Genomic DNA, 20,218 nt, shown 5'->3' with positions numbered 1-20,218 from the left:
CAGGTCTCGGATCTTACAGTAGTGTCCTGCAAAACTGCTACATGCATATCCCCATTTGGTTTGGGTCCCGTTGGGACGTCTAGTTGTCGGTCCAGGTGGGCTTGCGCTTCTCGGCAAAGGCGGCCATGCCCTCCTTCTGGTCGGCGGTAGCGAAGAGAGCCTGGAAGAGACGGCGCTCGAGGCGGAGACCCTGGGCGAGGGGGAGCTCGAGGGCGGCGTTGACGGCCTCCTTGCCGGCCTGGGCGGCGACAACACCAAACTTGGCGATACCGTCGGCAACCTTGACGGCCTCCTCAACGACCGACTGGCCGTCCTCGGTGACGCGCGAGGCGAGACCCCACTGGCCAGCCTCGACACCGCTGACCTTGCGGTTGGTGAGGACCATGTCCATGGCGCGGCCCTTGCCAATGAGGGTGACGAGGCGCTGCGAGCCACCACCGCCGGGGATGATGCCGAGGGTGATCTCGGGCTGGGCGAAGACGGCCTTGGGGGTGCAGACGATGAAGTCGGTCATCATGGCAAGCTCACAGCCACCGCCAAGCTTTGATTGGTCAGTTTCAGGCGCGACACATGACGGCCGCAGCGGTGTGGAGGTCCCGGGGTGTGGGGGGTAGAGGGTCGTCTTCTCCCACCGGGGCGCGCGTAGGCGGGAAACTCACAGCGTAACCAGCAACGGCGCCGATGATGGGCTTGCGAATGTCGGCAAGCTTGGCCCAGGTGCCGAGGAAGTTGTTCTTGTAAGCCTCAGCGACTGAGCAACTGTCAGTAAAAGGGGCCTTGACGCGAGGGTGGTTTTGCTTCTACGCACACTGCTTGTCCTTCATCTCCTTGATGTCGGCACCGGCAGCGAACACCTTCTCACCGCCGGTGAGAACGATGGCGCGGACCGACTCGTCCGCGTCAGCCTTCTCGAGCTCGGCGTTGAGCTGGTCGAAGAGCGGGGTCGAGAGGGCGTTGAGGGCCTTGGGGCGGTTGAGGGTGAGGATAGCGACCTTGCCAGACTCGGAGCGCGAGGTGAGGACCATGGGCTCGGCCTGGGTGGACATGGCACGGGCATACTGGCGGAACGCAGTGCGGGCGGCGACGGCGGGGCGGAGAGTGAGCATCATGGTGGCTATCGTTTTAGAGGTGGGTGTGAGGGGGAGGACAGTGTACGCGATGGGGCAGACGTTGTGGGGGTTGTTATAGAAACGAGATGGCCCCCGTGTGTGAGTGTGTGAGGTCCGGCCGCCAGCCGCCAGCACCGTGGGTGCGTCCAAGCCCCGGCTAAGTGGGCCCGGAGTTCGGGACTCGCCAAAACCACGGGATTCAAGCCGAGACGCGGCTGTGATTGCCGCCAGCGTGGCGCGTTTGTAATGGGCTAAACCAGTGTAATACAAAATGCCAATACAAATACAACTACGGAATTCAGGCGAGATAGGGCTGTAGGGTGTGCACGGCGAGTTCAAATTCGGTGCAGTCAGTGACAGCTCTTCATGACACTCCAAGGTTCTCCTTGTACCATCTCCTCGCCGACAACATCAGCTGTGTAGCTGGGAAGCTAAACACCGCTCATCGAGACCCAGATGGTACAGTACAGTCAGTTCGCCAATACGTCACCACCACTTCGCACACGGCTATCAGCCAGGAATCTCTCAAAATACGATTACGTAACCAGATTAACCAAAATATTACGTAAAATATCACCGCTTATGTAACGAGTCATTTTGCAACTGCCACAGGAGCGGTGATATAGCGTTTCTCCGTTACAGTGGAGGAGTGGATTTCCAGCTGCACGAGTCACACCGTGTGCCACCACCGCCTGGCTGGGCGAGAGCTGGCTGGGTGTGCGTGCAGGCAGGGCACAGCGCACAGAGAGCAGACGGCAGAGTCCAGCAGCGCGAGCGTCCTGCCAGCGGCGGTCCCAGCGAGCAGCATCAGTTCATTACAACCTCTGTCCACCACCACCACACTCTAAAAACAAAGCACACCCAGCGTGCATAATACCCCACCCAAAGACCTGCTCAGCTAGTACCGCCAACTAGCACAAGCAGCTCACTCGAAATCACTCGCCTTTTGATTTCGACTCGTTGCCTCTTCTCGTTGTTCATCAATTGTCGTTGAACGGACGCGTCACGACCCACCTTTCCCCTTCCCCCCCACCGCCAATATGACCCGCTTCTACGAGAACAAGTACCCCGAGGTACGCCATACATCGACAGTGTAAGGGCCCAGTGCTCACTCTACAGGTGGACCAGCTCGTCATGGTCCAGGTCCAGTCCATCGAGGACATGGGTGCCTACGTCAAGCTCGTGCGTAATATTCGCTCTTGATGGCGGTATATTTGAGTGGCAAAAAAAAGGCTGACATTGGCCTCACAGCTTGAGTACGACGGTGTCGAGGGCATGATCCTGCTTTCCGAGCTTTCGCGCAGGCGAATCCGTTCCGTGCAAAAGCTCATTCGTGTCGGTCGTAACGAGGTCGTCGTCGTGATGCGTGTGGACCCCGAGAAGGGTGAGATCAATCACAGCTACTCGCACCCTCCCACCGCCGCCGCCAGTCGCGCTAACACATGTTCCCAGGCTACATTGACCTGTCAAAGCGTAGGGTGTCCGCCGAGGAGGTCGTCAAGTGCGAGGAGCAGTACGAGAAGGGCCGCGCCGTCGACTCGATCCTCACCCAGGTGGCCAAGCGCCGCAACGTCTCCACCGAGTCGCTGTACGAGCAGATTGCCTGGCCCCTTCACAGCAAGTACGGCCACTCGTACGAGGCCTTCAAGCTCTCGATCCAGGAGCCCGAGGCCGTCTTTGGCTCCCTCGGCATTGACGCCGACACCCTCGTCGAGCTCAAGCACACCATTGCCCGTCGTCTTACCCCCAAGCCCGTCAAGGTCCGTGCCGACATTGAGGTCAAGTGCTTCGACTACCAGGGTATCGAGGCCATCCGCCGTGCCCTCAAGGCCGGTGAGGCTCTGTCGACGGAGGAGGTCCCCATCAAGGTCCGCCTCGTCGCTCCCCCCCTCTACGTCATGTCGACCACCTCAACTGATAAGACTGCCGCCATTGACACCATGGAGAAGGCCGTCGCCGCCATCACCGCCTCGATTGAGAAGGAGAAGGGTGACGTCGTCGTCAAGATGGCCGTGAGTGTACTCTGCTGGCCACTGATGAAGCGCATCTGCTTACACCCTCGCAGCCCAAGGTTGTCTCGGAGACCGACGACGCCGAGCTCAAGGCTCTCATGGAGCAGTTCGAGCAGGCCAACATGGACGTTGCGGGCGACGACGACTCGGAGGAGGAGGACTAGACGGCGCGCGAGGCTGGTCTGGGTTCATGTCGAGCATTGGGTTCATCAGACAAGATGCATTGATGTCGTAGAAATACAACTTTTTTTTTTCGGGAAGCCGCGCCGCGGACGAGCGAACAGTTGCGTTTATGGCTTGGCCGCAGAGAACAGCAACCGTTTTGCGAGATTTACTATGCGTTGTCCTCCGTCTGTTGAGCGCTGTTTGCTTTTGTATGCTTTGTGTGCTTTGTGTGCCATCAGTGCGAGGCATCAACAGATGCGGCAGGTTAGTTTGAATCATTTTGCAAGTGGCTGGTGGTGCCCCACAAAACCCACGTGGCCGCAAACCTCCATCTTTGAAGATTGTCATTGTGGAAAGTTTGCCATCCAACGGTCCCAACCTACCCACCTTTCACAAACAACAACAATGGGCAACAAGAACAAGGGCGGCGACAAGAAGCGCAAGCACGACAAGGTGGCTGCTGAGGTCACCCCCGCAGCTGCTCCCGCCTCCTCGCTGTTCGGCGGCAACAAGGACTCGGACCTCGGCGGTCTCTTCTCTGCTGCCGTGGGTATACACACATCACAAGCAAGTGCTGACTCCCAAACAGGCTGCGTTCGCGATCCCTACCCCGGCTACTGCCAGCTCGTCTAGGGTGACCGTCCAGGCTGCTGCCCCCGTCGACGCCGAGGTGTCCCGCAAGAAGGCCAAGAAGGACAAGAAGGCCAAGGCCGTCGAGTCTGCGCCCGTTGTCGAGGAGAAGGAGGCCGAGGCCGCGGAGTCTATGGAGGTCGACGACAAGGACGAAGCCGAGGCCGCCAAGGACTCTGATGCTGAGGAGGAGACCGAGTTTGTTCACGAGAGCCTCAAGACTCCTGCCGAGAGGAGGAAGCGCGAGGCCGCCGGCGCCGGTGCCCAGAAGTGGACCCCGCCCGACGAGACCAACGAGGACCGCGACAGGAGGACAGTGTTTATCGGTAACCTGGACATTGAGGCCATCAAGTCCAAGGTAGGTCAAGCCCTTGCGAGGCAGTATGCTAACGGTTGCAGTCCATCCTGAACCAGCTCAAGGCCCATCTGTTGACGTTTGCCCCCTCGGCCAAGATCGAGTCTGTGCGCTTCCGTTCGGTCGCGTTTGCCGCCCCCACTGCGGCTCTGCCCGGTCACGAGAAGGAGGCCGAGGACAAGGACAAGGAGGCCACCAAGCGTGCGGAGAGGGAGAAGCAGCGTGCGGCCGAGTGGCGCGCGACCCAGGCTGGCGGCAGCACGACTGGTGCCGCCGGTAACCGCCGTGGTGACGACGAGGTTGTGGACAAGTCCAAGTCGTTCCTCGACTCGAAGGGCAAGAGGAAGGTCGCGTTCATCAAGCACGACTTCCACTCTGACGCCGCCACCTGTAACGCCTACGTTGTCTTTGGCCACGCCCACCCAGACAGGCCAGCGAACGTTGCCCCCATCATGAACCCCTACGAGGCCGCCGTCAAGGTCCAGGAGGCCAACGGCTCCGAGTTTATGGAGCGTACAATCCGCGTCGACCACGTCCGCCTGCCCTCTGCTGTCGGTCTCGCCAGCGCCCACAACGCCCTTGGCAAGCGCGACGCCTGGCTGCCGACCGGTACGGACCCCAAGTCGAGCCTGTTCGTTGGTGGCCTCGACTACGCTGCCAAGGAGGAGGACGTGCGCGCATTCTTTGAGGCTCTGGTCGTCACCGAGCGCGGCGCTGCCCCCGAGGGCCACACCCACTGGGTCACGGGCGTCCGCATTGTGCGCGACAAGGACACCCAGCTCGGCAAGGGCTTTGGCTACGTCCACTTTATCGACCGCGAGAGCGTCGACGAGCTCATCGCTCTCCCCAGCACCAAGCTGAAGTTTGCCAAGAAGCCCCTCCGCCTCCAGTCGTGCAAGACTCTTCCCCCCAAGTCCAACTCTCGCCCCGCCCCCACCGGTGCCGCTGCTGCCTCGGGCTCCAAGGCCGGCGCCAAGGGTGCTGCTGCTGGCAAGCCGGCCAAGAAGCCGTTCGTCCCCGCCGGCCCCATCCCCAAGGGCAACCCTCTTCTCGGTGAGAAGATTAAGGACCTGTCAAAGGAGGACCGCAAGGTGGCCAAGGCCACCGACGCCGAGCGCCAGGCGCGCCGTATCGCCAAAAAGAAGGCCAAGGTCTCTGCCGCGCACCGCGAGACTGGTGCTGTGAAGCTTGCTGCTACCAAGGCTGAGAAGAGCCGCGTGGCCAAGAAGGTGACGGCCAAGAAGAGCCGTGTGCGCAGTGCTCACGCGCTGTCCAAGGCCAAGGGCAAGCGCGCGTAGTTTGCATCAGCAGGATAGCAGCGCAGCAGGCGGCAGCAGCATTTTGGCGGGGGATGTGATTGCTTGTGTTAGAGATTTTGTTATGGGATGTGACGCGCGATGCATGTCGTATGGTTTGTTTGCGGTCGTTGCTGAAGGGCAAGGGGTTTGTTGGGGGTGTTGGATCCAACATGTCGCGTGCATTGGACGTGTGGATGGGTGGCCGCTTGGCGGTGATCAAACATGGAGCGACGAGGCACGGCCCAGCAGACAAGAGCAGTTGGCCACATATGCAGACGCAGACACACGCGACAAATAAAACGCTGCCAGAGCCCGAATAACAATATAGAGGCAAATAGCCCGCGCCCTACCGAAATCTTAATTCTATCCATCCTCCGCATGCCCGTCGCCATCATGAACGGGACGAGCATGCTCCCACAACCTTCAAGCATACCGAGGAGCGCATTCTTTCGCTCGCGCTCGCCACCAACAGCCAACATGGGGCCCTCGAGCACAGCACCCGGAGGATTGAGCTCGTCCAACAGCCTTGGTCAGCGCCTGCAGAACGCGGCGCGCCAGGGCTTCTCGAGCGTAACCGCTGGCACCTCCGGCGTCGGCGGCGCGCGCGTCCCGCCAGCACAACCCTCAGCACCTGGCTCAGCATACCACGACGACACCGAGATGCACACGCGCTCAGGACAGGCATCCGGTCCTGCTGGACATGCTGGGGGACCAAGCGCACAGGCAGCCGCTGGACGCGGCGCGCGCAACGGGCCTGGTGACCGTTTAGGCGGCGCCAGGGCGGGGCAGTCTCCGGCCGCCGCCAGCGGCGCCGCCGTCGCTCGATGGGCGGACACGCACGGGCCATCGTCGCATGCCGCCACCAGTGCTCCATCCTACAAGCCCTCGCGATACGACGACAACGACTACGAAGAGCACTTTGCTACGTCTTCATCTTCTCACCACCAAGATTACGATTCGGACCCGTTCGCACGACCGCTTCCGCCCACTCACGGCAACGGACGTTTCTTTGGTCGCCGCCCCAGCAACGACCTGCAGAGCGACCGCAGCGACCGCTACGGCACTGAACGCGACCTCTATAGCAACAGCAGAGGTCCTTCGCCTGCCTCACACATGGCTGCTGCCGTCTCGTACGCGCCGCCCCCACCCCCTATCGACGACGACTTTCCAACCCCTCCAGCAGGAGGTGGTGACAGGTTCACTGCCTTGCCTCCTATGCGCCTGAAGAAGAAGACTTCTATGAACCGCATCGAGGCCGTCACTATAGCGCCGCGCGCGCTCCAGTCCCCACCGCCGCACGAGCGCATCGACATTTCCAAAATCCCAGTCCACGACGATCATGAGAGTGCGATGAGCGGGAGCGCGTCGAGCGGCGCGACAGCATTTTCCACTGCTCACGCGAGCGCGTTCCGTCAACCTCTCAACAGCAGCACCAGCACCGCCATGACGGCTGCGACTACTGCCAGCAGCAGCACTCTCGGCGGCGACGAGATGCTCATGGCTCTGCTTGCAAGTCAGGCTGCAGTGGACTGCGACGCGCTTCCCATCGGCGCGTGGGACGATGTCGAGTCGTGGAAAAAGGTGCGCGCTCTAGATGATCATACCACTCCCATCGGTTTAACTGACATTCTAACAGGAACTGTCACTCCTCTCCACCCGCCTCGAGGCGCTGCAGGCGCGACACCAGCGCGAGGTCAAGATCCTCACAGCCGCCCGTACACTGCAAAAGCTCAACCAGTCCAACAAGCGCATGTCCAAGCAGACGATGGACAGCCTTGAGCAGTCGGAAAAGCGTGTCCAGGCTGCCGAAAAGGTGAGTGCTTTACCCACAGGCAACCCCAACTGACGGTACCCAGGAGGTCCTTGTTCTGCGCGACCGCGAGGCAGCACTGCGCAGGCAGCTCATGGAGCACTGGGCGGGTGTCATGGCATGGGAAGTTCGGCGACTCGAGCGCTCCGCCTCCGAGGCCTCAGCACGGTACGATACACAAGTGTCCGCAGTCGAGACTGCGCGGAACCGCTTGGCCGAGCTCGAGGAGAATGCGCCGCAGTCCCAGGACCGCGAGCAAGAGTTTACCGACCGCGTCGGTGCGCTCGAGCGCGACCTTGCAACCGAGCGCGACCAAAGCCAGCGCCGAGTGGGACGTATCTCGGAGCTGGAAGAGCTGGTGCTCGAGTTTGGACGACGAGAACGGGCGCTTGAGGACGACGCCAAGCGTGACAATGACAATCTCGCGGGTATCGAGGAGGACCGCGAGCAAGAGCGTCAACAGTGGCAGCAGCATCGAGACCAGTGGGACGCCGAGAGGGCTCGGTTGGTAGCGGAGCGTGATGAGCTGCATGCCCACCGATCTCAACTCGAGTCTCAGACCCGCGACATGGGTTCCAGCCGCGACGCATGGGGTGCCGAACGCGATCAGCTCATCTCCGAGCGCGACCGACTGCACGCCGACCGCATCGAGCTGGAAAACATTACCCGCGAGCACGCTACTCAGCGCGAGACCTGGGTGACGCAGCACGACCAGCTAGTTGCCGAACACAACAAACTCATGGCCGAGCGCAACGACCTTGTGGCCGATCAGGAACGGCTCGAGTCGTCCTTGCGAGACCACGAATCGTCAAAGGGTACATGGACCACTGAGCGTGACATGCTGCACGCCAAGACCGAGCGCCTCCAGGCCGACCTCGTCACTCTTGCGGCTGAGCGCGACGGGCTGCACACCGACGCCCAGAACAATGCCGGCGGGTACGAGTCGGAGCGCTCGGCATGGATGGCCGAGCGCGACGCCTTGCTCATGGAGAAGGAGCAGCTTTCGGCCGAGCGTGATCTGCTCAGCGACGAGCGCACGCGTCTGACAGCTGCCGCAGAGAGCACATCGACCCTCACACGCGGCACCACCGAACGCCTCAGCTCGACCCTGTCCGGCGTCCTGGGCCGCAACGTCTCGGAGGCCGGTGTCCTGCCTGCGCTCGAGGAGGTCGTTGCCATTATCGACCAGCGCGACAGCGAGGTCAACAGCCTCAAGGAGGAGCTCCGCGAGGTCAGCGATGGCCTCGAGGAGGAGGTGCGCCGCGTCAATGCCGACCGCGACAGGTGGAAGGCCAAGGCCGAGGACGCTGCCGTCTCCCAGCGCGGCGTGCAGACGGAAATGACCGAGCTCGTTCGCAAGATCCGCGCGCAGAATGACCAGGTCAACAACCTCACGGCACAGCTGCAGGGCGATCCGGGCAGCCGTGACATGTCGTCTGTGAGCACCAACCCCGTCCTCGAGTCCAAGGCTACTACCCTCGAGGCCGAGCTCTCGAACATTACCGACCGCCTCACAAAACTCTGGGTCATCCTCCCGACTCCCCGTGCCCGTGCCGAAGCAGGTCTCATGGACCCCGGTGTCGTGTCGCCCAACTCAGTCGTCGATTTTGCTGCCCTCCAGCGCGCATATGCCGGCCCGACCAACAAGGAGCGCTATGCTGGCATCGACGACCTGGTTTCCCGCGTGCGCGATATCGTCGACGACGGCCGCCTCATGGTCGAGCGCATGGCGCGTATGGAGACGGATAAGGAGCGCCACAAGGCCAATGCGGCCAAGGCTGCCCAGCTAGTCGACCACTCGCGCGACGCTCTCGCGACATACCAGAACCAGGTCGCCGAGCTCCAGGAGCGCATCGAGCGGCGTGATGCCGAGGAGGTCGGCAACACGTCGCGGAACGCAGGCTCGACTGCCGAGCTCAACCAGCTCATTACTCAGGTCGAGACGCTGCGTAACGACCTGGACGACGCCATGGCCCACAACAGCCGTCTCGAGGACGAGGTGTTTGCCAAGGAAGACGCGATCAAGCGCCTCAACGACGTCAACAGTTCCTTGTCGGCGCGTACATTGACACTCGCCGAGGATGCCGAAAACGACAAGCGCGCACTGTCGACTCGCCTGCAGTCCCAGATCGACGTGCTCAAGAAGCAGACGGAAGAGGCGACCCAGGCGGCCGCCAAGGCCAAGCAGGACGCCGAAGCAGAGCGCGGCGCAGGCTCCCTCCAGATGATGCAGCTCATGGACGAGCTCAACTCGTTACAAGAGGAGGTGCAGAATCTGCGCACCAAGCTGAGGGCCAAGGGTGGATAAGCGCCATCTTGTTCTTCCAGACGCTTGCGCATTTCGGCGGCGCTTTAGTTTTGACCATTTGTCTCCCCTCCGTTGCACTTTGGCACTCTGGCCTCCGCCGGCCTGGCCCAGCATCATTCATCAACACCAGCATCTCTTTTGGCCAACTTGATATACTCTTTGGGTTTCGTAGCATTGTAGCAGTGACAGTGTCATGGGTTGCACGTGCAGGCTGTTTGGACGGTATGCTGTGACGAAAACTCTGACAAGGTGGGGGGTACCTCAGATCCGAATCGCCCTTCAAATGTTGTTGGTGGGATTCATTTATTTATTTAATTTTCCCTCGGCCACACCGTTTCTGCAGCGACAACTCAAGGTGCTCACGTTTCAAGGCGGTTAGCAACGCTAAGCGGCTGAAGGGATTTCACATGAACAACACAATGCATTTATTTACCCTCTTGAGAGAGCACGTCGAATAGAAACAGTAGAGTGGACGACGAAGAAGAAACATGAAAACATACAAAAAACAAGTATAGTGGACGACGCAGGGGGTGTATATGACGTTGTCGGTCCGCGTTGCGTGAGCAGCCCGAGGCTGGGGCTGTGATCAAGCGAATTGAGGACCGGCATGAAAGGACCGGCATGAGTGGACGGGCGTGTGGTAGGTACATGAGAGGTTTGACGAAGAGGGAGGTTGCACAGAGGTTGGGGTTCGGGCTGTAGGAAAACTTGAGCGAGAGAATGGAGGTGTCGCCACCTGGCGAGAGTAGAGTGTTGTCTATTCAGTCAGGCGAAATGCGGAGCAAACGGCGCAAGTAGTCGCCCTCGCGCTCAATGGCTGCAGCGCTAGTAGATGCGCGGGCGAGGTCAATGAGGCGGAGGCCGAGGTCGGCACTGCGTGGCGCATCGGCGACAGCGTGAGGGTCGCGGGCGAGACCGTAGCCCCGACGCACATGTCTCATCTCTACGTCTCCATGCGCCACACCTGCATCATGCAGGGCGCTAAACAGACGCCAGATGGAGTAGGCATACCTACGCGGGGGGTACCGATCCTCGACGTAGCCGTCACCGTCGCCGTCGACGACCGCAGCGCCAACATCCTCCATGACGCAGGCCCACTGGCACTCGTCTCCGTGAACTCGCTCCGTAAGCGGGGCACGGAATAGACCACCGTAAACAGGAAGCACGCTTCCTTGGAGATGGTGGAGTGACTCAAACGTCTTCAGCTCGGTAAGGATGCCCTTGATCTTGCTGTTTGCTGAGGGAGCGGCAATCTTGATTATCATGCGGTGGAGGGGAGGCTTAATATCCGACGGCGCGGTTCCGTAAGAGGCTAACTGGTTGTACGTGGTGCTCTTTGCAGGCGAGGGTGATTCTCCAGGTTTGAATGGGCCGCTTGGCGCACGAGTCGGCGTCGAAGGGAGGGCGTCGGCGACAGGCGTATCGATAACCCAGCAGGCCGGATCCCACTTCAACGTGATGTTGTCCCCGAGCATGTCCACGTTGTTCTCAGCATACGCCTCGTAGACAGTCCAGATGCGGCTTGAGGCGATGGGGCGGCGGACATACACGACTGTCGGCGGCACGGCGTCGGCACCAGGCGGGGTCGCTTTCATTAGACCACCATCGTCGAACCCCATACGCTCAAAAGTCGCACTCCAGTTGAACGGCGTCCCCCTACCACACCAGATGACTCCTGCCTGTCAGTCGGGACCGAGTCAAGGTTGCCTACAATGGCATCGTCGCTCAGACGTGTAGTTGGCTGTCGTAGCGTTTCCAATGATGACCGCGACGAAAGTTGGCCATGCGCGACTGGTGTTGTCGAACCTTCATCTGTCGTGTCATTTTTCCTCTCGGACAGGTCAAGGTAGCCAAAGTCGTCTGCCGGCACCGCTCCATCTGGGAGTTCTTTGACGAGCCCGATGGCTGCGAGCGCGAGGGCAATGGTGAGGGTGACATCGTCACCAGTGTCGTGACGGTCAATGACGCCAGACACCCAGAGCTCGTACTTGTCCGCGAGGAACATGACAATGGCGGAGTTTGTGTTGAACAGAAGGGCCCAGCGGCACTGGTGGTGATGGCACGCGGCCCAAGCTTGGACAGTCGCCTCTGAGGCATTTGGACGTACGCGAATCGATGTGGAAGTGAGCTTGCCGTTATCCGCCGATATGGCAAAGCCTTTCTTCAAAGGGTGCCAGGTCATTGTGGTTTTACCAGCGCTTGCTGCCACGAAAACGTCGGCCATGTGCTGGTCGGGCAGTGCGTCGAGTGCCTTCCATTTCACGTGGGCACGGGCGTCGTTCTCGTCATGGCCCCCAACGCAAACCCAATCAGCACCACCGATATCACTGGCGGGCATAGGCCGCTTCCAACGAGGTGCGGGCTGCGGTACAGTGCCCGAGACGTATGACAACGAGTTTGCCAACAGGTGGTTGAGAGGCGTGCCAAAGAGTCCCAACGCGAGGGCAGAGACGTCTCGCGCGCTCGTCACCTGCGCATTCGGCATTGTCAAACACGACATGAGATAACCGTGGTTCCATTGCCTCATGACCGGTGAGTCTTCGAGCCCGACGTCATGCGAGATGATCTCTGCCACAGACGTGCCGAGGAATGGGGCCAGCTGTTCATGGTGGCGAACCCGCAGCGGGTGGGAGCCGAGTGCCTGAGCGACGCCAGTCGAATGGGTAGAGTGAGGGCGGCGGACAACCTCCTCGATGAGTGTGCTGGCATATGTATCTGGCCATTGATGCAGCCTAAGAGCATCCAACGGGCTGCGAGGGATCTCGGCAGGTCGAGGGAGCGCTTCCCAACGGGCTTCGTCGTTCTCGATAATCTGGTGCAGGTCTTGGAGGGCGTCGGTTTGATCCAGAATGCGCTTGAGCTTGGCGCGCTCATCGGGGAAGAGCGGCATGGGTGGCCGCCGTCAAGTGCTGGAGGACGACTATGGAACACGAGGTCGTCGACCTGGATCCCCTTCGTTCAACATGACGGTGGAGGAAGGCGGCGGTACACTTGCAACACTTGTTTGGTTCCGGCTGCGCGCAGGACGGTACCTACAGCGTCACTTCGAATGTATACCAGGTTCCCAATTTGATCCCGTGTGGTTGTGTGGTGAGGTCTCTCCAACACGGTGAGCCAACTGAATTGGCCTCCTGTTACGTGCTAATGTGTCATAAACGCTGTGAGATCCCTCAGAACGCCGGTACGCCGGTACGCTGGTACGCTGGTACGCTGGTTAGCATCCTCCTGCTCGTGCTCTCTGATTCCGTCAGCAGATCAGCAGGACACTTGCACTAAAAGCTGTGTGGCATGTGTCGCACGACGCGACGGTTGATCACCAGTGGCCAGTGGCGGCTGTTGAACTTGACCAGTGTCGTCTTCAAGCGTTCAAAGGACCCCTTCCCATGTGCATACAGGAGTACATATGGAAAGGGGCCATCCGTAAACACTGCACGACCGTCAGAGTTCCGCGGGAACCGCGGGACAGGACGCCAGAACACGTCATGTCGTGTTAGAGTAGCGCCAAAGACATGAGAATTCAAAGCGCCACAGAAACAGCCGGTACGGCGATCAACTTCTGAGAAAGGTTAACAACAGGGCTAACCATTGTTAGGCCGCAGACGTCAAGTGGTCGCAAATGCGCCTACAGTCCGCCTACAGTCCGGTGAGGTGGAATGGGACGTGCACTGCGGTCGCAGTCGGAACACGCTACTGGGAGCCCAGCCGACTGCCACAGGGCGGCCAAGCGGGAGCCTCCTACAGCATCCCCCACGAACACATTGTGAAAGAATAAACCCACTTTCTTCCCTGGGTACTTACTAGTGGGATTGAAATGTCCGTCCTTACGTTGACGCACAGTGACGCTACCAGCAACCTAACACAGCTAAATGCACAATTGCGGTCTGTCCATCACGTCCGATCGACACGAGGGGGGGGGGGGGGGTAGTAACCCCTTCTCCTCTCCCACTCTCCCTTCATTGCTCGCCCGCCACGAGCGAGCAACGAGCACACGGGGCGCGCTCCGAGCGAACATCGAAATGTGTGGATCATCCCCTGCGCTAGTCGAGCTGGAGACTCCGGTCGTGTCGGGGACGCCGATACGCGACCTCATCTCACCCAGGAGGGTTGGCTGTTATGGCAGTGGCAGTGCAAGCCGCCTCGTATCCCTGCCTGCCAGCTCCTGGTGTGTAACACACGCCGCCGCCGGTGTTCCGCGACTGGATCCTCGACTTTTTTTTGTCTCTCTTTGGGTTTCGTTGTGCACCCCCTTGCATGCATCGGGGGCGCTTGAGTTGGGCCTGAAGTATTCCTAGAGAGCCAACCACGACCGCCTGCAAACCCGAACTAAAACCCGATCCCGACCCGAACCGGAAGAGCCAGCCGTGCACGTTCTGCCCTCAACCACCGCGGTGTTGGGGGGTCACGCATGGACGAGAGGCTCTGCATGCGTCTCCAACAAACCTGGAAGTGACGTCACATGATCGCCTGGCTCGCTCCTGCCAGCAGAGAGCAGCCAGCGAGAGAGGGAGGAGCGCGGTGCAGCGGTGCAGAGCCTCACCACACAGGTGCTGCTTCCGAAGCGTTCCCTTTCCGCGCGCGACAGCACAACACACCCGCAAGGTGGAGTAAGAAGATGTAAGGGTTGTGAACAGGGTTATGGACTTTGGTGGGCTTGTTAACAGGGACAAAGTGAGGTGCCAAGGAGAGGGTAACGACGTACTCGCGACCCAAAACTCTGATGATATCAGTCGGTTAGTAACCGCCGTCGATTCCTTGCTTTTGAACTTGCAAACAACGTGCTACCACGGGCACCTGAACTGAAGTACGCGAACGTGCTAGGAGCTAGGAGGGAGGTGCACGAGGGCGCGAACGGTGTTGACGGCGAGGGCCGACGACAAATAGGACACAGGAACGATATTGAGGTGCTTGGTGGGGGTGGGGGGCTCCAAGAACCTGAGAGGGGTTGGGTATAAATGGAGGTTCTAAATCTTAATGGCGCCGCCTTGTGGAGCAAATGTCGTGTGCGAGTGTTCTTAATACACGTTTGGGACGGCGAAACGTTGGAGCGGAGGAGTGCGACAAAAAGTAAAATTAGTCGCGCAGATTTTTGTCCAACACTGATATTGTATCGGGTCGCGTCGCGCCTGTCGTCTCGCACCTTGCTCTTGCGTCGGCTCCACGGCCCCTCGCATCGCACGTTTCACCTGCGCCGAACTTGCCCCCCAGCACAGTTTTGCCTAACTGTACTACGGGTGGCGCAGAGTTGTCGCAACTACAGTATTGTGTTCGGGACGACCCACAGGTGGAAGACCATCACGGCCGAGTTCAGTCCGCGACCATCCGCCATGACAGACTCGGTACTCGGAGCCGCTGCGCACGGAGAGCCCGAGGGGATAATTTCGGAACCGTACCGCACACCAGAATAGGGAGAGGTGCAGACGTGTGTCTGTCGCCACCACCACGCACGCAGGTGGGTACGTCGCCTTCGGCCGACGACAGTGGGCCCAGATGAGGGCCAGATAACGGACCTGTGGGGGCGAGGAAAATCTGATAACGGGGTGCTGCCTATACTCTGTACTCTGTTCGCACCCCGGAACAGAATAATAAGATCATGGACAGCGCTGGGTTTGTCTGGACCAGGAACCTTGTTCGGACCTGACGGCCCCCGCGTCCGAGTCAATGTGCCTACCTGCCTGCGTGCTGCAAAAGAAAACAGACACACACTGTGAAAAATTCCACTCCACGAAAAAAGTTTTGCGCTGTGCGCGTGTCTGTTATCGCACTCTTGGCGAGGTGTGCGGCGACCCATTGCGTGCGCTCCCTGGGAACCAAGTGTCTAAGTCTACTCGCCACTGGGGGTGGACCAGGCCTACCTACGTCTAGGAACGTGGCGTCGTTTCCCGCACTCCGCCGCATGGCATTGTACGCGGCACGCTCTCTTGTACCCACAAATGTCGTTGCAAGCAAAGGGACGATCGCTGGCCCGCTAGGCTGGCATGAACCTGAGCTCCCCCCAGCGTTGAGTGGTCAAGTCAAGCACATGCACTTCGCACCAGATGTCGTGACAGGTGGTTAGCGCGATAGATAACGACGCCGCGCCACGCCCTGTCAGGCCGTGCTTGCCGTGGGCGAATGGTGGTGCCACACGTTCGTCCCAAGGCAAGGGCACGGGCGATTGCTCGCGCTCGCCTCGCGCCGAGAGCGAGCGACCCGTTTAGACTCTCTGGCGTCTCCCCGAGAACGGGTTGAGAGTGCTCGTGCGTCTTGTCAAGAGACTGCAGGAAAAAAAAAAACACACACCCAACGAGGCTGCGTTTCGGTGTCTCACGTCTCCTCGCGCCAGGGGTATAGAGTACAGTGGGCTGTCACGTGCGCCAATGCATGGGCTAGTGGGTTGCACGGGCCCACATACACTCGACCCCCTGCCAAGGTGTAAGGTAGCGCGACTGAAACACCGGTTGTACCCGCACACAACGACGATGGCGAAGGGAAAAAAAAAAAAAAAAAAAAAATCAATACCAAAATCAAAAAAGAAAAAGAAAAACCTGCGTGAGGCGACGCGCAAGGGGAGGCACCATCGCAGATGAGATTTGGGTGGCGTCGAGCGCAAATCTCCGATAGAGTGGGCGGCGTATCGCCAACGATCAACACCGCTCACTTTGCCCTGCACGCGGCGGCCTTGGCCCTGGCACCTGGGCGTCTGGGTGGGGTGGGGTGTGAGTGCTGTGCACCGAGGCGCCCAGAGGTTGGCCAAAAGTGCGGCATGTCGGTGCGGTAGCGACGCACAGTCCTTGCAGAGCGTGCGAACAGCGTGCGAGCGTGCGAGCGTGAGTGAAGGAGGTGACAGGCGAAAAAAAATATGGCAGTAGCCAGTATGGTGGCGCCACGGCATGCGCACTCACACGATCCAGAAGGCGAACGTGGCTTGCGGCATCTGGCGTCCATGGCGTCTGTCCGTCGGGCCTTGGTGGGATCGCTTACGTCGGAGTTCGGGCAAGACGTGCATGGCAAAAGCCAAATGCCCGTGCCGGTCGGTGGCCAGTGTGCAAAGGAAGGTGCAGGTGCAGTGCGTGCACGCTTCGCGCAGTGGCGACACTGCTACTACGGTAACCCGAAGCACGCCTACAGCGCCTACAGCGTGACGTCGGAGGCCTCCAGCCCTGGCATGTAATTACTGCGGTGCAGACCTATTCGCTTCGCTTGGCCAGAAGCCTGGTTCGCTTCGGCGGAGACGAAAAGGAAAAGAGGAATAACATTGGTTCTGGGGCAAATAGCGAGATCCGTGTGCGCCTCGGACATCGGGTCTGAGACAAAGCGGGTTCGCGTGCATGCCCGACCGATCGCATCTGGACTCGCGAGCAGTTCGGTCGCGCGCGTCATCTGTCATTACAAAGACATTTGTCGACGTCAGCGAGTTGCATGTATATTCCGTCTCCGTGTTCCAAAAGGCAATAAAAGGCAGGTGCAAAGGCTAAAGATAAGCACCCAATACACCGGAAACGCTTATCTTTGCCGGTTTTGCTGCTTAGTACGACGGCTGGTTACTAACCCATGACACTGGGGGTCGACGAGCTTGACCTAACGGCACTGGGGGTGGGCACATTGCACGAGCACCTGGATGACATTCCTGCTGACGCGTTTGAGTTTGCTTCCCCCGGCTCCGCTTTCGCGTCCGAGTTTTCGAGAGGGCGCCTGTCCAGCCGCCGCAACAGCATGACTGGGGCGCGGTTAGTTGCAGATTCTGTGTCTGCACGCGACGCGACGCGACGCGCAAGCGAGCGTGCAGGCATCGCGCACACTGTGATCGGCAAACAGTTTCGTGGCAGCACGGTGACCGCATTTATGGGGGGTTTATTGGACAATTATTTTCCGTTATTCCACTCTGCCGGACGGGGGTATGCAACATGTGTGTGCATGTGGTGCCTGTCCTCTCCATTGCATCAGCCAGCATGTTCTTCTTCGGTCCCCTTACCGCCTGGTGTACCATCACCGGCTGGTTCCGGGGCCGCGAGCTCGCGAGCAGTGACATGTGACAAGTGACAACGGCCCGCTGCAACAGAGTGGTAGTGACGGTGACGGCCGCTTGAAACGTAAATGATAGGTGCGGGGGGTTACGCCCTTCAGGCGGTCATTAGTGTGTGGTCCCCCCATGTCAATAACGCTGCGACCAAGTCGGATGTGGAAAGGTATCCTGGAATGCAGTGGAGAATTCAAGAGGCATGCTTGGCGCTCTCGTGTGTATCGGTCGTCTCGGCAATCCTAGCACAAAGTCGGACGTGACAGACGGTGGGTGAGCGCTGTGGGGGGGAAACTGCGACCCATGATGGCGGTTTGCGCTCGCCCGAGGCGTTCCCGATGGCCACCGCCACGACACCGTGCCCACGAACACACCACTGTGACCCCCCCGCAACATGTCGGGCTGCGAACAAGGAAGACTCGTAACGCCGCTCGCTGACCGCAAAATGCAAAGCAATGAAAGAGCCAGAGGGAGCCCCCCCCCGCCAAGGCCTGGGTTTTTGCTTGGAGTGATCGCCCAATGATCTCCATTTCCCGAGTACGCCACGCCACATGGCCTACGAACAATGTATCGTTTGCGCTCTGGGCTGCTGTGTGAGGCGGAAGCCGGCCTGAGGCGTCGGAATGCAAAGACAGCCAACGTTGTTGTCGGCGCTGAGCGCCGGCCATGACTGGCTGGACGGCCGACCCATTTCTTTTGGGCCATGAGTCTTGGCTCGCCCGGCCCACTCTACCGGGTATTTGGGGCGGAGGGAAAAAAAAAGTCGCACCCAGAGTTTTAATTCGGCTGTTGTCCTCTCTGCCAGCTGCCAGGATGGTAATTTGGCTTGCTTTGAAGTTTGCGTTATTGCGCGATTTGCCGGCGTGATTTGGCAGTTTGGTGTAGGGCTGACGGGGGGGCCAACGAGTTTAGGGGCAAGGGTCCGCTGTGACTTGGGCTAAAACTGCGGGCCTTTGGCGGGTCAGTTGGCCGTCACGTCACACGGTTCCGTGCCCGCTGGGCACGGCCAACGGGCCACATCATCAGGCTGAACGTGTGTGTCTGTGTGGTGTCTGGTGTACCATGTCCGTCGGTCGGCGGAGTGTGCCGCGCGAGACAGCAAATGGGGGAATGGGATAGAGTGTATGGGGGACACAATAAACGTTGTGAGTCAGAATGGGGTCATTGATACATGGGAGTGGGGGCTAGAATATGCTACGTGCTGCGAACACTGCTATCACCAACATGGCTGGCCCAAGTCGCCATGGAGACGAGAGAGACCCCCCCGGCTGTGCACAGAAGAAGAAGGGGGGGGGGCTGTCGCTGTGATGACAACAGTTGCGTCGAAAAAACACACCATGTGCTTGTGTGCGACGGTGACGAGGGCGGTGATGCGTTTTCCAGCAGTGTCGCAGTCCGGGAGAGGGAGGGAGGGGGGCCAGAGGGAGAGGGGGAGGGGAGAGGGCTGCAGGCCCAAGGGCCAGGGCCGCACACAGTCAGCCAGGGGTTCCGGGGGGGGCGACGCCATCCCACGACGACTCGGACTTTATGATGCGACACACACACACACACGCACAACGGCTGCCCTGTTTTGGTCCCGCTCTCACGCAACGCTCGCTGACTGACAAGCAAAAAACGCCCAGCTTATGCCGAGCTTACGCAAACCCCCCACCCCAGGCCCCCTCGGCTGTCCCGCCTGCCCACCGCCTGTCCCTCTGCGCCTCTGCCCCGCCGCCTTGGCCTTCGCCGCCGCCGCCGCCGCACACCATATCGTCTCGTAGAGTCGTGCCCAGCCAGAAAAAAGACAGAGAGCCCATGTCCCCCATATCGAGTCACGCAGCACCATCCCATTTCCATTATCCATCGCACCCCCGCCCGTCGACAGCGTCCTCTTCAACTCTCTCATCTACCACAACACACACACACACGCCAACACCACAACCGTTGCCCACATCGCACACTCACCCCACCACCACCAGCTCTCCACCGCCCCCGTCACCCCCCCCCCCCCCCCCGCCCCCTTGGACACAGCCACCCAGGTAAGTCTCTCCCACGGTCGGGTTCATTTTTCAGTGGCGGCGTCTCTCACCCAGGCCCGCACAAACGTGTGACGGCTCTGGGACACACCACTGGTGTGTGAGGGGGGTGTTGGTGTGTGTGTGTGCGTGCTTGCTCTGCACAAAAGCCTTGCAGTGCGATATCCTTTCTCTCTCTCGCACTGCATCCAACTTTTTTTCTTCTGTGTATCGCATCGCACACGCCATCACACACCCCGTGCACGCATCGACCTCGTAAAGTCGAGTCATCCCGCGTCGTGCAACCCTCCGCCGCCCACACCCAAAAAACCCTAGACTTCGTGCCACCTCTGTGGTTCTATTGTCCAGAGTGACAACCCAACCCCCCTACTCCATCTCCTTGTGTCTCTCGCACCCCGACGCACCCGAGCGGTCGTGCTAGCGCAACCTACACTCTCCATAAAGCCCAACCTCGTCATCAACAGTCGCTTACCAGCAAACCAGCTACCCCTCCATCCCATCCAGAGAACGATAATCGCCC

General features: G+C 60.0%; 5 protein-coding genes across 5 annotated transcripts; 3 read left to right on the top strand and 2 right to left on the bottom strand.

Moving 5' to 3' along the window:
* Positions 1-79: 79 nt before the first annotated feature.
* Positions 80-1,109, bottom strand: EHS24_004997 (uncharacterized protein; the record flags this gene model as incomplete). Its single annotated transcript, XM_028620539.1, has 3 exons — positions 80-541; positions 660-751; positions 809-1,109. The coding sequence occupies 3 exons, from the start codon at positions 1,107-1,109 to the stop codon at positions 80-82; spliced, it is 855 nt and encodes a 284-aa protein (XP_028479511.1).
* Positions 1,110-2,149: 1,040 nt separating this feature from the next.
* Positions 2,150-3,285, top strand: EHS24_004996 (uncharacterized protein; the record flags this gene model as incomplete). Its single annotated transcript, XM_028620538.1, has 5 exons — positions 2,150-2,182; positions 2,229-2,291; positions 2,361-2,493; positions 2,562-3,121; positions 3,175-3,285. 5 exons carry the CDS (start codon positions 2,150-2,152, stop codon positions 3,283-3,285), a joined length of 900 nt encoding a protein of 299 aa, XP_028479510.1.
* Positions 3,286-3,691: 406 nt separating this feature from the next.
* On the top strand, positions 3,692-5,569 carry EHS24_004995 (uncharacterized protein; the record flags this gene model as incomplete). Its single annotated transcript, XM_028620537.1, has 3 exons — positions 3,692-3,832; positions 3,876-4,274; positions 4,316-5,569. The coding sequence occupies 3 exons, from the start codon at positions 3,692-3,694 to the stop codon at positions 5,567-5,569; spliced, it is 1,794 nt and encodes a 597-aa protein (XP_028479509.1).
* A 378-nt stretch (positions 5,570-5,947) lies between these two features.
* On the top strand, positions 5,948-9,687 carry EHS24_004994 (uncharacterized protein; the record flags this gene model as incomplete). Its single annotated transcript, XM_028620536.1, has 3 exons — positions 5,948-7,150; positions 7,206-7,382; positions 7,426-9,687. 3 exons carry the CDS (start codon positions 5,948-5,950, stop codon positions 9,685-9,687), a joined length of 3,642 nt encoding a protein of 1,213 aa, XP_028479508.1.
* Positions 9,688-10,448: 761 nt separating this feature from the next.
* Positions 10,449-12,577, bottom strand: EHS24_004993 (uncharacterized protein; the record flags this gene model as incomplete). Its single annotated transcript, XM_028620535.1, has 2 exons — positions 10,449-11,309; positions 11,381-12,577. 2 exons carry the CDS (start codon positions 12,575-12,577, stop codon positions 10,449-10,451), a joined length of 2,058 nt encoding a protein of 685 aa, XP_028479507.1.
* Positions 12,578-20,218: the final 7,641 nt, after the last annotated feature.

Source organism: Apiotrichum porosum (genome assembly GCF_003942205.1).
Source record: "Apiotrichum porosum strain DSM 27194 chromosome Unknown scaffold_2, whole genome shotgun sequence".
NCBI lineage: Eukaryota > Fungi > Basidiomycota > Tremellomycetes > Trichosporonales > Trichosporonaceae > Apiotrichum > Apiotrichum porosum.
This window is presented reverse-complemented; position numbering and strand designations above follow the sequence as displayed.